The 17,824-nt window shown below is 37.5% G+C and overlaps 1 protein-coding gene across 2 annotated transcripts in view; it reads right to left on the bottom strand.

Moving 5' to 3' along the window:
- LOC117428042 (S phase cyclin A-associated protein in the endoplasmic reticulum-like) overlaps positions 1-17,824 on the bottom strand; it is a 98,498-nt gene that overhangs the window by 18,806 nt on the left and 61,868 nt on the right. For both annotated transcript variants that reach the window (XM_058995284.1, XM_058995283.1), the window contains exons 23-26: positions 15,024-15,139; positions 7,253-7,376; positions 3,907-4,139; positions 301-456 (exon numbers count right to left, since the gene is read on the bottom strand). In XM_058995284.1, the coding sequence (XP_058851267.1) occupies positions 301-456; positions 3,907-4,139; positions 7,253-7,376; positions 15,024-15,139 (629 nt within the window). The remainder of the gene's footprint in view (positions 1-300; positions 457-3,906; positions 4,140-7,252; positions 7,377-15,023; positions 15,140-17,824) is intronic.

Below are 17,824 nucleotides of genomic sequence, written 5' to 3'. Positions count from 1 at the left end.
CACTTACTCAAAAACAGTACTGTGTAATTACTAACATTTTCATGTTAACCCAGTAGGAAATGACACCATTTATTAATACAAATAAATTGAAGATTTTATCATCAGGTTCAATTTTGCTTTGTGTTTACTATGGAAAATGAGAACTGTTAAGTTGACCAAATACATATTATTTTAACATCAAGTAATTACAGAAGAAAAGTGGAGCAAACTTTGCACTGGAGCAAAAGCTTATTAAATCTAGCCCAAGAAGTCTTGGCAAAGTAAATCCAATCCATGGAGCCCATCCACTGGGCATCTTACCTGCCAGTCACAGCAAAGCACAACTTGCACATGCCATGTAAGAGCTCTGTAGCGTGTTGGAGGAAGGTTGCCATCTTTGGATTCTCATCAACAGGGCCTTGTATAGAGAGGAAGCAGCCATACAACTTGTCAATCAAGCCCATGTACACTAAGTAACTGGAAAAGAAACAGAAAGGACAAAGGTTTTCATTACAAATAAAAAGTGTTTACATACTGCTTATCAGGATCAAAGAAAGCCTGTACTAACCCCATAGTCCCCCATAGAATCACTTACAGGGGATACACATAGCCAGCAGTTCACCGCCAAACCTGTTCTCCCTTCACGCTCTCAATGCAGCTACTGAACTGAGATCCACTGGGTGGGTTGCTAAACTGCGGTGTTAACTTGTTTGTTTGGACAGTAGTTACCACAATACAAAACAAAACGAAAAATGAAAACAAGTATATGAATTTTTGTAAGACAACCAAAAAAAAAAAAAAAACACATAGAACAGCAAGAAGAAAAACAGCCTTGCAAGAAAATGACACAGACATATGTATAGTTTCATCAGGAATCTTCATAAAAACATTACACAGAGTGGATTCATCAAGAAATACTAAATGGGAAAATGTATTTTAAGGCTTTAATAATTTAGAAACCCAGCTAAAATATTTAACATGAACTTCCTGAGCCCCAGAAGAACAATGAGCTACACTGTAATTTGTACCCAAAACACCAAAGCGGACACCTGATACGGTACCTTGAAGGTAGCCTCCCAGTGTGACAACTTCTTATTATAATATTGCTAATTTGTCTGTTTGTGACAGGTTTAAAGAGAATTCTCTCCACTCAGTAACAAATCACTCTTATATGCACGATTACCCTGTCTTTAACCACCCTGCTCAGCGCAAGGCCCCTCCAGAGAGCCCCAGGGCCTGGGGCCCTGTCTCCATCTCAGGTATGTCTGCCCTGAGGTGTGCCTGGGCTTAGCCCACCTAGTGTCATACGACCAGGAGTACAAAACTATCAATCAGCAGACCTCCCACCATGTCATCCCTATTCACTTCAGAAGAAAACAGCCTTCTGAAAATTTAACTTCAAATCTTTTTTTTTTGTCTTCTCAAAGAGGTGCTCTCAAATGTTGGTAATTAAAAAAAAAAAAAAGTTCTACAGGGTACGTGTCACTTGAACTAAAGCTCGTAATTATAACTTTATCCTTTACTATACTTTCCTTAGACAAAAGGAATACAAAGTGTTTTTTGCTTTGATGACTTAAAGGGTGTATCAATGTTCTAGCAGTATTTGTGCGAGAATGTAGATTCTTGTACAGCGTGTTACTTATGTTACCAGTAAATGCATTTTACTAAAACATTTGTGCTTCTTAGAACGTTTGGACTATTAATGGATAAGATATATATCTTTTAAGATCTTTTTGTCTATTTGTTATCCATTAGTGCATGCTTATCTTTTTGTACAGTACATAATATTTACAACAATGGTCATTTGCAGCTGGTTTTATACTCTACTGCTGTAATCCATGATATCGCTGAGGTACATAAAACAGCTCCACGTGCACCAATGTTTAGACTTTGTAACATCTAAAAATCCTCATATTTTGAAAACTGAAGAAATGTATAAATCCACTGAACTGTTGCAGTGAAAAGTTGTTTATCTGATACAGAGTAGAAACATAAATGAAAGCAAGGCATGTCTGTAAAATGTAAAAAAATAATAATAAAAAAAATCTTTGACAAACAATTTGATGCGGTCTCAACACTGATATCAGTACTTAATGGGACTTAAATACTAATTGTTTCGCATTTATGACACACACTTTCCTGTAACGGCAACTAGCCATTACCAAATACTACCTCCCAGCCAAGAATATAGATAACAAATCAAAAAGGTGCCATGAAAAAATGGGTTACCTTGACCTACATCAACAGCATTTAGAATTGCACATCCAGAGATTCCCAAGATACATCCTTCACTGTGAGCAACACTCACACAACTGGAATTCATAAAGTTTAATCAAATTTGGGCAAGTGGTTTTGAAGACATAGCATTACTTTAATATCAGGTTTCAACACAGATAGATTTGTTTCTTGAGATACAGGTAAAGATTTAAATGTGACATGTTTAAGTATGTATGGCCACCTACACTTTTAACCCTGTTGTAAATATTGATTTGATCTTGTCAGGTAGCAACCTTTTATGACCAATATCTATCTTTGATGACTGTTGAGCTGCTATACTAGTATCAATAGGGAAGAATTAAGTTTCTAAAGGAGGAAAGGGTTCAGGAGGACTTTTCAATGAGTTCTACAACTGATGTAGGGTTTATATTTTCATAATTAAAATCGGATGCATCAACTGACCACCATCAAGTAAGTACACAATTTTTTGGGAAAGCCAAGGCAGCAGAAGAATGCTTTAATCTTTCAAAGATGCACTGAAAATGTATATGTTTTCTTTCAGTCTTTGTCCTTAATGAAACACAGACAGCCTTCACTTAAACTAGGAGTGTCACATCTTGAACACAGCAGATTTTGGCTCCACTCAATAGAAATAGAAGACAGACATAAGTTTTAGTCTTAAGCTTCAGCATGAAAGACATAAACAAAGCTTTAGCATGAAACACAAACTTTAAAATGCCAGTATAACACGTTATTATTATTATTATTATTATTATCATTATTATTATTATTATTATTGACATTTTAGAGAGCCGCGATGTCTGTTCTGGGTCACGCTGCCTTGTATCCAATATCTTAGTTTCCTTAGAAGAAACTGATTGTCCAGGCCAGAGTGTGGGCAACAGTGAAACCTGATCTCCCATTCTGATCTCCTCCCACCTCAAGTGCCCACATATTGTCTGTATCTTATTGTGACGGGGTGCCCACCCCTTGTATATATTGATTTATTTATGTATGTATTTTCATTTGTATTGCTGTTATTATTATTATTATTATTATTATTATTATTATTATTATTATTATTACATTGTGTTTGTGTACGGACATACAAAAGCCGTCCGATATTATTATTTATTATTTTAGACTGGCGAAAAGGTTAAATCCCCATCCTGATAAAGCCAGTGGGAATGTGGCTGGAGCCTTAATAATGTAATTGTTTAACAGGTAATTAAAGCTCCAGCCACAGTATAAAAGACCCACTCCAGGCTCAGAGCAATTGAGAATAGAGAGGAGTTAAGAAAGTGAACTAAAGTACGTGTTTTACAAAATAATCATTATTGTTTGTGTTATTTTACTATGGCCAATGTGTCCATTTGTTTTGGTGTGTTTGGTTTGTTTAATTAATGAATAAAAAGCTGAGCACCACTGCGGCTCAGTTTAGCCCCGTACGTTTTTGTGTTTCTGTTTCATTTCCTGGTCTGACGTCCCCACTGCAGCTCTCACTGCCACACTTCTGTATCAATCTATTCTTCTGATGCTGCATGATTATAATTAACTGCTGTCACTAGAGACAGCTTTTATGCTTAGAATTTTCAAGAAGGAAGGGGTTAATAACAGCACACAGCCACAGTGGTATGTGTGTGTGAGCATGTATGTGTGTGAGTATATATGTGAGTAAGTATGTGTGTGTAGTTTTGAACTCATTTTTACCTGATGAGGTCTTGTACCCTGCAATTTAAGGCCTCGTTTGGGGAAGGCTTGTTTTTCGTTTCCTGTGTTGATATTCTGGGTGTGCCGGGCTGACTGTTCCCCTCAGGGAGATTGGAGAGCAGGAATCCCAGAACTGATGCAGTGGTCTTAAGGAGTCCTGTGGTCAGCCCTTCAAATACCTGTTTGCTTGCACTCCTTCCAAAAATAGTCTTATCTTCATCGGGAACATGCAACTAAAGGGGGAAGACAAAAGAAAAGAAAACCCCAAATCAACTAAACTTCTTTACCACTCTGTTAAATAGCTGGACTTCCACAGTTTCAAAGTTGGAAGCCTGTAAAGGTGTTGCTCAAACTTGTTTTGCCTGCACTGGGATTTACATTTTCAGCTTCACTCAAGTCATTTTTGGTCTCAGTTTCTCTCTACTCCTGTGCTGCTTGGCTGCAGTGGCAAAGCAGTATTGCAGTATTTATTTTAAATCTTTAAACAGGATTAGCTGCTGTGATGAATTTTGGAGCTCACAGAGGTGTCCTATTCCGACAACAGTTGAAAAATGACACTTACTAATGATAATACAAGACCTCAAAGCAAACTATACTGTCTGCAGAAGTGAGAAAAAAACCAAAATAGTATGACTGTGGCCAAAAGTTTTGCATTACCCTATAGAATGAACACATTATGCTTTATAAAGTCGAATGAAACCTGCTGAATAATGTTACGATAGCACATTGAATTACATACCGCTTTGTAGTTTTCCATATATATATATATATATAAAAAACTGAAAAAATTGAAAAATGTGACGAAGGAATAATAATTGTGTACTGAATAAGGATATTCAGTACACAATATCTGAAAGACACTGATGGTTCGATATAATCCTAACTGCTAGGCTGCCTGAAGTTTGATCATCTACTCTGAAGCCAGTTAGCAATCATGATTCTTCAAATGATCTCTCTAATATATTTGTAAGATTGTTTCCACAGTTTCTATTTAAAACTGCTTGCATTTTTTATGACTGGGATATTCAAAATATTAATAAAATATGAGCTACATTCAAGCTTTCAGGCAAGGCCTGTCAGACTGTATTATTATAATGCCAACCTGACCAAAGCTAGCTAATGCTATTGTAAATCTGTGATGATAGACCAGCAGAAAGGCTTTATGTTTAATAGAAATTGTGCATACTGATGGGAAAGCAATTTCAGACAATCAATAGTGTTATATGTTTGACTGCTATTTAATTTCACTAATATTATATGCTTTGTCATTTCATGAAATTATGTATTTAATGCTTAGAAGTGTAGAATCACAATGATCAACTCCAAATCTCAACTCAGTGACCCCTAAAGAAAATGTTAAAAATATATATGTTACAGCAATAAGTCCCTCCATGTTTTGTAATTGTTTTTGTGTTATAATTATAATGTTGTTATCAATAGCTGCTAATTGAAAGATAAATGGTAATTTAACATGTGGTGCTTATATTTTACAATGCATTAAAATTAGGCTATATCCTTTTAATTAACACACCCCTCCCTTGCTTAGGTCATTAAAAATCTAAGTTTGAATCTTGTAACACTTGATGACAAAGAACAACATGCATGTTATTTTATTATTCATTAGCTTTGGGCTTTAAGTTGGTGGTTAAAACTCACAGTGGCAGACTATTTCTGGTTAAATGCCAGGAGTCAGCCAGTGAGAAGTCTCTGAAGCATGCACAGATAAGGGAAACCAAAAGACAGCATAACTCAGTGGAGATAACACATGTGGTTAACTGAGGACATTTTATATGAATCATCTAAATGGGAAATCAACATCCACAAAACATTGAATTAATTGCTACTTCTTCTTCAACATATTTCTATAAAAAGTGTATGAAGATTCCTGGCTGTTGCCATATAGACAGCATTGGTAAATACAGAGGGCTACTGTACTTAATTGTGCTCATTACAGCGCAGCACAGAACCAGGTTCATGCAGCTCACCCACACACACTTTGACATGATTCTGCACGTGCCTCTAGCGGGTAGCAACTTCTATCAACGCAAGAGGCTTCTCTAGGTGTAGTAGACAGCCCTGCAGCCACACACCTGACATAACTAACTCAAAAAAAGGGATTTAGAGTGTAAGAGGCAATACAAAAATACTCTGCATATGTTTAATAAACAGATCGATCAGCAACTAGATTTTCGCGTTGTGTATTTTTGGTCACGTATCAAACTGGTTTCATTAGTCAACAGCAGGAATATGTAAGAAACGTTAAATTGCACATTTCAAGAAGCATAATGCTGGTACTGAAAATGAAATGATTATTAAGACTGCTTGGTAATTCCACCAGGAATCATCTACACCTGCGGCCCGGTTAAAACTCTCACAGAATGACTATTGTTTGCAGCTAAATTGGGATCTGTGAAACCAGCTATTAATGTTCAGATGCTTACACTATATCCCCATTGCCAGGGATATGCATCCCCAGCAGGAGATAAGAAAAACACAGGAAGTATGAACCCCATCTAAACACTGACAAAAGAGCAACATTTGAGCTCTTTAGAGATAAGTGTGTACGATTCAATCTGTGATACGGGAAAGAATAAACTCAAAACAGGCAATATGTTTACTAAACAGCTCAGCTATCTAGGTTCTTATTACCTGCTTTAGGAACGGAAAAGACAAAATAGGCATGCCAGCTGGAACATAGCTGTGTGGTTCAGGTGCTTACTCATTACAAGTAACAATGAGAGGATGAGGGGCTCAGGTGTTTGGCATCATTTTTGCCATTTACTGCCTGCACTGAAGGTGTTGAAGGATTTCTTCTCATGTGCAACTAGCCATACTGTGTGCTGGCTCGTTCACTGAGAAGAAAACAGGGCTGTGGCTGAACGAGTGTCTGGCATCTACCTTTCACTGCTTTTAATTCAAACTGCATGCATAAGATAATTTCTACAAGAAATGTGGCGAACAGACTCATAATTCTATTCTTTTGTTATGGTTTCAAATGTAAAATGAAAATACACTGTATACATTTTTAGCTATGTTTAGACAAAATATAAAAGAGACAAAATATAAGTGAGAGAGACAAGGCCCTATTTTTATGGGGTTTTTTTTTTAATATAACCTAGCATTTATAACAATTTTGCAAACAACATTTATATTAATTAGAACAACTCATTATGGGTTCCAAATAAATATTCCTCGAAATTAGTGTATTGTATAGTGAATCAATATTTTTCCCCCAAAATACTTTTTTTCAGCAAAAGATTTGCCCAACGACTGATATGTGCACAGACAGATAGGAGCTGTTCAATTGAAAAAATGGGTTAGAAACATTTTAATATAGGACACATACCGTTAACTGATGAATAAGCATGTCCATTAGGAAAGTGATCTTGTTACCAAATAGAACGTAAGCGCAGTTGCTCTGGCAGCTACTGCATGCCAAGTAGTATGTATTTACAGCACTGCACAAGGACCTGGGGAGAAGAAGAGAAGATAGTGGTTAGCCAGCTTAAGACGGACGAATATAGAAGCATCACAAGTGTCTGTTTTTGGAGGTTAACCTTTTCATGATAAAAGCAGCATATCAATCACAGAAGAAATGGGACTATAGTGACAACATGGAAGAACAAAAGAATAGTGCAGTTCTGCACTAGGCTCAACTTAGAAATTGTTACAGAGAGAAAGAGGAAGCCCAGGCCTTATCAGGCTTGAAATGGCATAGTATCCAGATAAAAAGGGCACGGCAATGATTGTGTTCATAATATTTCAGTTTGGCGAGGATTACTTAATAACTTGCTGTAAAGCACAAAAGACCTCCGCAGATCTTTGCAAATGTCTACTCTTGGCACTAAAGTGGTCTTAAAAATAGATTTTGGAAACGACCGTCCTGCAAAGTTTTAACATAATTATCTGCCTACTTCAAATGAAAAAGTTTTGTATTCTAACATTGGGATTAAACCATAAACAAATATTAAAAAGATAAGATTTAACTGAAGACAAAACGACTGAGTTTACACAATGCTACTTTTGTGCAAGTGTGTTCCGATTTGCCAGGCTTTCACTCCCTTAATGAGACTCCCAGGTAGGGTCCTGCAGTTCTCTGGTATATGGCCTGTTCTACAGTAAAGGGCCGTGGACATTCAACCCATTAACTTAATTGAAAAGAGAAATGTAATTCTAATTTTGTTTTGATATTTATTAGTTTTGCTCATGGACTTGCAGGTGTATTTAAATATTATTCTGGTTAGACATCTGGTGGTAACTACAACTAGAATAACCAAATCAGGTTAAAGCTGCCTTGATATGAATTTTAATAGGATCATCCTCTAACATTCGGAAGAACAAACAGAGCAAAATCCTGACTTGAATTTTAATCATACCGTCTCTTGTCCTGGTATCGTAACAGCAGTTTTATTTCCCAATATCTTTAGCATTTAAGTTTCTTCTTGACATTTTTGAAGACATTCTTTGAAATCTTTACAATAAGGGTATCATTACTTCTTCTACATTCTTTTCATGGAAATAACAGTTCGAAATTCAGACCCAGAAGTCTAATTAAGTTCGAGGCTACAACTATCTCAGATAAACTATAGTGTCAGAGTTTGGGAAATATTGAAACAAAATGCCATGCTACATCAATGGCACTAGTCTTAAATCAAATGAACGTCAATAGCAAATAAACCCTGATAGCTCACTCAGTGTAGTTTTATTCTTGTATTGAAAGTAATAAATGCCTTTATAAAGATATATGCAAAAAACTGACTGACCATCGAGCCTCTGGAGATGTGGTCTGCTCAAGCCTATCCCTAACCCTTCCATGCTTTAAAAGAATCACTGGAGTATAGTGGAGTTACGATACTGCCTCCATTCAGTCAGAATACATAAGTAACGTGAGAACTGTTCCAAGCTGTGCATACTGGGCACGGCACCAGCTTTGAAAATGAGGGATTGATTTAACTGGAAAAAGGCACATTTGTATACCTTTGCCAACCATACTTTTCGGTAATGGAATTCCGTCCCATTTCAGGTTTCTGTCTGAATTGAAAAACACTTTTAAAAACAGTATTTCCAGCTTGTTTCTGTTACCGTCTCTGGATCCCACTCCATCATTTGATGTCTGGTCAAAGTGCATTTGTGATAAATCAATGTATGCTACTGTCTCACATGCAACTCTGTTTTGAGGGGATTCTGGCCACCTTGTTTGCTCACAGAAACAAGTACGTTTTAATAGTTGGACAGGAAGGACTTCAGCAAAAGAAAGAAACAGTTATGATAAGAACACTGTCATGGCACCATCAATTCGGAGATTTTATAATGCACACAATCAAATAATCCGTTTCATTTTCATACCTGTAATATTTCAAACTGGTAAAGTGAGAGCTCTTATGATGTGTATAGAGAAGGACTCTGCTTGCTCTCTGGGGTTCAGCTATACAAGAGTTCATTAGCAATGCAGAGTGTATGGGATAAGGCAGGCCCCAGGTGGCTTGCAATGTTAAATGGTAGATTAAAGAGCATACAACTAATTTCTTTAATCTAATCTTATTAGAGGAAAAACAGCTGTCAACTGGCACCGTTTGAGCACAAACCTTCTGTGACAAGAACACAAAAGGCCCTGCATTCTAGTCATGACGGTACAAGGAGGTGCTGCTCAAACTTGTCACTCTCTATATATTTTAATCAACTACTTGCTTTTTTTTCACTCAATTATTGTTATCATTTGCAAATTATTCACCTGAGCTATTTATTTTAAAGTACGCTAGCAGCCGGCTAATTCAGATAGGGGCAAAATAAATCTATTATAAATAAAGATGGAGAAATAATTAGGACTTTGCTGAACCAAAACAAATCCTGTAAATAGATGAAGATGGCTTGGAGGCATACCTCCTACACACCTACAAACCAGTGCTGTAGGAAACCACACTCCACTGCATTTCGTTATAGGTGGAGCGGTCATGTCCCTCCCATCACAGAAAATGTTATATATTCTATGTATATTATCTTTAAAGTGTTCAGATTTTTTGAAATGCAAAAACAAACTGGGTTTTATAAAACAAATATCACAGTATAAGCCAATATACTTGAGCTGGTATAAAGACAAATCTGATTGTCTCTGCAACTGGTATGTACTGCTAGACTGCCTAATTGAATGAAATAGTTGTGTCTACTACTGTGCAAGTACAGCACTCTATGCAGGTTTTATTCTCAGTTGGGATGAGATGATTCTTCATTTTGACTTATATTGTGTGTTACTTGTGGCCAATGGTAATGGTACTAGGCTTGGATGAGATGCTGTGATATTTGTGTGAGTAGCAATGCACCCACATATACCTATGCTCGCCTAATAATCAACTAACAGACTGCAGCCTGGTATCCTCCCTGCTTTACTGCCACATTACCACACTTCAAAAACAACCAGAATTGTCTTGGAAGAGAGATACAAGCCTCATGCAACCGCTGTTTTTTGATGTTTTTTTTTTTATTATTATTTAACAAATCAGGACACGACTTATATGATTTGTTAATTATTTAAACATAGCCCTTTAAAATAGCCATCATGTGCAAAATACAGCAATATTGCAATAATATGTGATACCTAATACCACCCTTTCTAAATCCAAAAAAAAAAAAAAACACTGGATACCTTCACTACTGACAATCCATGTCAATGACCTGGAGAAGCATTTTGTTGAACTGACATTTCCAAGTAACACGAGAATGAAAAGTATATTTGACTAATTCCTCCTGATTCATCAGAATGCTGCATTCCTGTTCAAAGGACTGCAGGCTTCAAGCACAGGTCTTCTTACCAAGGTCTCCCTTCCTAGACCTTTTAAACTCACATCCGACGCCATTCTGGTCACAAACTTTTCCAGCACTTAGTACCCTTACTGCCAGAGACTGCCAGATTGTGCACAGCAAAACAACAGGCATATTGTTAATCTTTTTATAATAAAGCTTTATCTTGTAGACATGGGATTAAATATCCAAGCTGCACCATGCTGCCAGGATTTGTGGAAAGAGAGATGCGGATAATAAGCTGTGTAATCTCCTCACCTACTCTAAACAGCTTAACCTTGTCACCGGCAGCAGACTCACTCCCTTGTTAGAGGTGGACACAAATGGTTAATAAGTGTAATTCATGGAAGTTGGACCGTGCTCTGTATTCACAGCGAATCCGAAACACTGAGACGTTCTTTTTCAGGTTTTTAAGAAAGATGTGCCAGCCAAATGGCAAGATATTGCCTAGGATTGGGAGGTCATCGGTTTCACCCCCTGACCAGGGCTGACTTTATTTAAGACTATAAGAACTTCATTCTGTATTTTGGGGCCTGCTGGCTGTTCTTCCACGTGATAGAAAATCCACTTAGTCTTTGGTGTAGAGACAGGTGCTTGCTTGCAGAATAAGCTAACAGAAACTCCCCTATGTTGTCCAGCAGAAATATGCAGTTATTGAGTAAACAGACAAACACATTTATCATCCTCAGGAGTGTTATGCGGATTGTGTATTTACAGAGAACACACAGTCGTGATACTGCTGTACATGAATAAGTGTGGTCTGTCTAATTTCTGTGACTGCCTCAACTTGACTGCTGCCAGTTGTTAAGCCTTGCATAAAAAAGTTAGCCCATAGAAACTGAGTATGCAATGTCCCGTTCAGAGTCCCATTCAGCTGTGAAGCTTTAGGAGCAGAGGGGATGCATACCTATGTAATCCATTCTCTGGATATACGCCCACACCCCTTGCCTCTTTAAGCTAACTGCTTACTTTAATTTAAAAGCCATTACTAAACAGAAACCCTGTTGTACCATTGCTTGTTTTTTTGCTGATGTATCACCCTTACTTTAAAAATAACCCAACTGTGCTCTACAGCAGCACCTGCTGGGGACTAGTTAGATTTCACAGAGCTAGGTAACCCCCTAACCATTCACACAAACCAACCTTGCTGTCATTACTCTTTGGAAGGCTTGCCACTTTGAACCGTGGTTAATAACAAGTAAAACAATATGAGTATAGGAAAAAAGCTTAGGCCTACGCTTGATAGGTTTTCAGGTGTTCCATGTGTAAAACAACCACAAACACACAGATGCTCAAGGCAGTGTGCAGTGCCAAGGATCTAAGATGATTTTCAGCTTATTTTTCTTTTGTTTTGTTTTTTTTTACTCCCCCAGAGGGCAACCACTAATTTCACCACTGAAGAGAGTGAATGACAGGTAGGGGATTCAAACCAGCATAGGCAACATGTCCCTGCACTGCCCCATGTGTAACACAGTGAGGTCAACAATGCTTAGGGAATATTTGCTCAAGAACCACACTAAGCTGTTGCAGGTAGGCATGAAGCACAGGAGTACAATGAAGAACTTGCCTGTGATATTAACAAAACTGTTCTACATGGTTGTTGGTTTCTTGAACAATTTAGAAACGACTCCAAAACGTTTTTGATTTACTACCTCTTCTTGTTACAGCACACTCCTTTTTCTTGACCATTGCTCAAGACACTTACATTTACTTCTTACATAGTGCTCAAACATTCTATTAGGAATTAATGCTACATATTAAGCTTTACTGTTTACACAATTTAACCTATATATAATAAAAATGATACGTATATTTTTATATTTTTGGTGCCCCTCTATTTGCCAGTACTGGCTCTCAAAAGCCTGTCTTGTTTCCTTACTCTCCTCTCATACTGGTAGAGTTCAGTAATTACTTAGAAAGAAGGGAACAAACCACGTTGTAAATCATTTTTAAATACATGGTGTATTTATAGGGGACTTTACAGGTCAATTTCGGGAAGACGCATCAGTTTCATGCATATTCCAAGGCACTCACATGACAATTATTCACAGAGACGAAAGATGCCTTTTCTAACTGCGCACATCCGACCTTCATTTCCTTCAACTCTGTGCCCCAGAAATCTCGAGGGGGAACGCCACATAACCATAGCAAGATATTAAAATTGTTTTGCAGAATAATTAGCTCAATGTAATGGTAACAAGACGGAAATACACTAGGACACATCAGCAGCTGTCTTCTTGGCAAATCAGTAAACTTTTTTAAAATGAGATAATCAATATTGTTGCATCACAATATACAGACAAGCTGAAGTACACTGATGGGGCTGTCTCACTGCCCATTAGGAAATGAAAAAATCCAGATGAAAAATAATGATTGCTGCATAACAACATTTTTTAATGTTATAACAAGGTAATGGGTGGAAAATCCTCTCTGAACAATTAAAATCTAAAATTCCGGTGTTTTTACTTTCATGGTTTTCTCTGAGTTAGAAAGCTAGCTGTTGAGTGGGACTGGCTGTCTTATTACTGCTGTTCTGTATTGATGTACCTTGACAAGGTTATTGTAGGTTTAGTAGAATGCTCAGTGCCCCTCTGGAAGGTTACAACTCTGAATCAAGCCTTGCAATTAATAAGTCATTGGTATATGCCAAGCACCATCTGTAGGTGATCTAGTCTAGTTTAGATTACAAAAGGATTTGTGCCATAGAGCAATACAACCAGTCAGGTAATAGCAGACCATGGTGAACTTTATATAACCACCTAATATGAAGTCACTATCTCAGATGGCTTATGAGATATGAGGCTTTGACACAGTCAGCAGCAGCATTAGAAAATACCGGGAATGAAAGGGTTACTTTTCCTTGTACAAAACCCACAATCGACTATTAGTGAAGGGTGCCATTAGATTTTCCTCAATGTGTTTCCATAACACTGAAACTATGAAGTTGCAAGATTAAATGGGTTAGTAGTTGTAAGAACCGTGGTGGGGGACTTACAGATTCATAAAAAGCTCTAGTGATGCTATAATAGTGCCTAGTATATAACAAAATGTATCAACCAAACTCTCCTAATCTCCATGATCAACTGTTGTTACCTGCCAATTTTCATTGCTCTACGGTACATGCATTTTCCCTGCCACAACTGTGAACTGGTCAAGGGACTTGTGAACCACCTTGTAAAAGTTAACATGTTGGTCAATTAATGTCTGCTACAGATCGATTTTAAATTGCTACAAAATTACACTAATTGTAACACGGAGCTGTACTTTACTTTTTCACATGTATAGACATGACAATACTTAAGCTCTGAAAGAAGGTGACTCCAAGGCCATTCTTTCATCATTACTAAAAGGTCGATCCAGCTTTTAATTGAACACGCACAAGTAAAATGAAAGAGCTGCCTTTCAGGAAAAATGTTCTCTCTCTTTTTCCAGGCCTTACCAGACAACAGCTTTACTACATGCCAGGGTGATCTCTCGATACAGAAAGTTTCCCCAGTTACCGACCAGCCCTAGCTTGCAGAAACAATGCAATTGTCTGTAAAGGGACCACACCCTGTGTACACAGACTCTGTTCTGAGACTGCACATCTATTTTAATACAATAGTGGCTTCATTCTCAAAGAGTCCTCGGATTGGGAACCAGTTGCCACAAGACGCATCTTCCCAAAGCAATTCAAGTATAATTACCATTTTGACTATAATGGGAAGAAAGGAAATACTAATAAGGAAATTACATGGACATTCAGCCCATTAGCTTGTCTCTCCAGGAGAAAGGACTGGCTTCTAAGAATTACTTATCAGTCTGCAGAGCATTCAAATTGCAAATGGGATCAGCTAAAAGGCAGAATATATTAAATAAAATAGAAAGTTTTGTTAATGTTGACGACATTTGAAACTTTCTTTTGTTGGTTTCCTTTTCGTCTCAAAATAATTACCTTTAAAAAAAAAAAAAAGGCAATATCTGTATTTTGGGGAAGGGCAAGACATGTTAGCTTCTTGATTCCAGTCCTGTGGTAATTAGATTATACAGGTTATAATTTTCTTTGCCCCTGCTGTGACAACTTTTCATAAAATGGGAAAGGAAAGTCTCTGGAAACTAATTATGGCATCTTGTAGGCAAATTGACAATTTCATGGCAATTAGGATCAGAGAGTGGGGTGGAATTGGAGTGTCCCCACACTGGTTTAGCCTGTGCATGCTGCTAATTCAGGAACAGAAGAAAGAAAAAGAGAATCAATATACTGTAACTGGAAAACTGTCTAAAGAGAAACTTGTTTTCTTTATTCTACCTGAGCCTCTGCTTGGTAGAATGGCAGTACTTACTTTAATGGAATGCGTGGGACTGCATTAGGACAGGAGGCTGCAGTGACTACCTGGAGAATCTGTTCCAGGGCTGAGAGCCCCCCTCCGACCTGAAATGCTACTTGATCTGCATTGTTCTGCGAGGGAAGAACAAGAAACATTGTCAGGAATACCAAGCCGAGCTGGGGTATCAAGTTATTTTCACAGAGGAAATATTTAGTTTTTACTCCCTCTAAAGGGGGAGCTGAACTGAAATCTGAAACAAAACGATCCCTAAAGAATTCCTGCACAAACTCAAAAAAGTTTCCCCTGCGACTTAACATGGTACAAAAGTTTTTTTTTTTAACAAAATAGAAGAGGAACAAGATATCTACAGCCATATATTTTAATATCAAATACAAAATATGTAATCTACAGGGGTAGTCTAAAACAGTGTGGCTCCTTTAATCCATTGGTAAAAAAGGGTTTAACCTTTAAAAAACTAAAAATGTAAATTCTTCCGATTGCAATCTGCTATTTGTTATTTGTAGGAGTTAAGGGAGTAGTTTTCAAGATACTACTACAGTGAACCTTTACTGAATCAATGAAGAAGACAATAGAAATCTCTTGTGCAGGCAGGTACAGTAGGTGGCAGGGAGGTGCACAGACCTTATAATTAGTGCACACACACTGATAATTAGATAAAGACCTACCTAATATGGTAAAACAAATGATACTTTTTCAGCCCATTAGCATAGATTTTGGGGCTAATATCACATTTCCCTTTTAAAAGTGTTAGTGTTTGCATAAAAATAGCCAAACAGCTGTTTTTATGAACATTGAGTGATTGGTTTCCATAGTTTAAATGCAAGGCTTATTTCAATGACTGTGCAGTTTGCAATGTTAAACAGGTATCTATGGCTGAGTTATTGAGTAAATATCTCGGCTGAGATCAAAAGTATCCACTATTTTGTTTTAATAGGGAGGGGCGAGCTGAACAATACTGAACAATAAGTCAACTGTTACAATTCCTATTCCAACATCTAAAACCCATGTTTGTTTTGTGATGGGCTGATGAAGTAAGATTGGATGGTAAATAGCAAGCCCTTAATTCTTTGTTTCTGTAAATAACTCACGTTCTACTGTTAGATACTCTGCAGAGGTTTGAGTTTAAGGCAAACAAGTCTGAACACATTTACATTTTATTTCTTTATTTATTTTTTTAAAAATTTTAAATAGTTGTGCACAAGCTCTGTCTGTGTCAATCATGTCCGGCACCTGTATAATTCTTTATAGTTTGGTGGCCAAGAACTATTCAGCTTCTTTGAGTTCTGAGATCAGGTTTCAAGCAATAGTGTGCATACAGGGAAGCCTTGCATTCTCCGTCAAGCTTTTAAGTGGCGTTTTGTGTAGATTAAGCAAACTTTCTCCCATCAATAGTAAGAACATGTCTGACGTCTGGCAATCGGTAGGCATGGATGTCAAGACATTCTCCGCAAGTAAGTTTATGATGCCGAATCAATACTCGCACCTACTGAGGAGGGCTTAGTTTGCTTTAAATAGCCCATCAGTGAGCGCTCGAAAAGCTTTGCAGAGACGGAAATGGGTTTATGGCAGCTTGTTAAATGGTCCTGGGAAGGGAAGGAGGCTGATGAAGATCTTGTCTTGCAGTGGGGATGGGGGCAGTGCAACCCATTTCTTGCCAGCTGCAGTGCCAGGTGCTATCTGGTCCCGCTGGGAAGCTCAGTTTGGTTTTCCAGCTGGTGTGCTGTAGTTAGGCACAGGGGCTTTGGTTGGAAAGACTACTTCCAAAGAGCCATTATTGTCTTTTTGTAAATAGAGTACAGCCTCTTTATAAAGACTTTAACCTTGAAAACAAAAAAACCCCACACATTATTGGTTAGGGTATACCCAATTGAAAAAAACAGAATACCGGTTATGGAATTCCCACTAAAACACTGTTTTATTAATGAATAATTATGTGTGTCATAAGAAAAATATATTTTTTGTAAAAGGTGAATGATTCTGCACTGTGTTCCAATCAGCCTCTGTTGTAATTCTAGCAGCCAAAAGGTTTTCCTTTCAAAAGAGAGTGAAACATCTGCCTTTAATAAGATCTTTTCAACAGCTGTATTGGAGGAAAAAAAGTTTGTATGGTTTATTTAACATTTAATTTGATGTGATTTTTTGATTATTTTGTATAGAGAGCTAAATAAGGCATTGACATGTAAGTCTTTGAAAGGGATCTAAATAAATAAAACTTTAATGTAATCATTTACATTGGCCATATAGCCAACCAAATTAGATCCATCATAACCGAGCAGTAAATTGTGCACAAATTAACAGATTAAGTGCATTTCAGCACACATACAGACACACACGTGCTGTAAATTTGCCCTATGGACAGTGTTTCAGTTTGGTATAAATTCACATGTAATGGAAACCCTATGTCATTTTTCATGCTTTGCTTGACATGCAGCTTATATTCAAGCACTGAAAAAAAAAAATGTATTTAACAACCTGGCTGCAGGAAAATTCTGAAGTTTATTTGGCCATGGCATGAGGATTTTGTCAAAAATTGAAGACTGGGTTAGACAAATGAAAATGGCTCGGAGACAAGTTTAGAAAAGTGTTGCCACAATCCCTCAGGTCGGAGGCTGGTTGCTGCCAACTCTTATTATATTTGCAGAGCTAAACAGTGCTGCCTCATCCTCCACCCTGACTGACAGCTGACTAATAGCATTAGAGGCGGCCATCCAGTAACATGGCTCAACTACAGACCAGCAAAAAAGACAACCCAAACCTGAATTACATGGCCTAGGAATCCGATCCAATTATTATCT

Source organism: Acipenser ruthenus, chromosome 21, assembly GCF_902713425.1.
Source record: "Acipenser ruthenus chromosome 21, fAciRut3.2 maternal haplotype, whole genome shotgun sequence".
Lineage (NCBI taxonomy): Eukaryota > Metazoa > Chordata > Actinopteri > Acipenseriformes > Acipenseridae > Acipenser > Acipenser ruthenus.
This window is presented reverse-complemented; position numbering and strand designations above follow the sequence as displayed.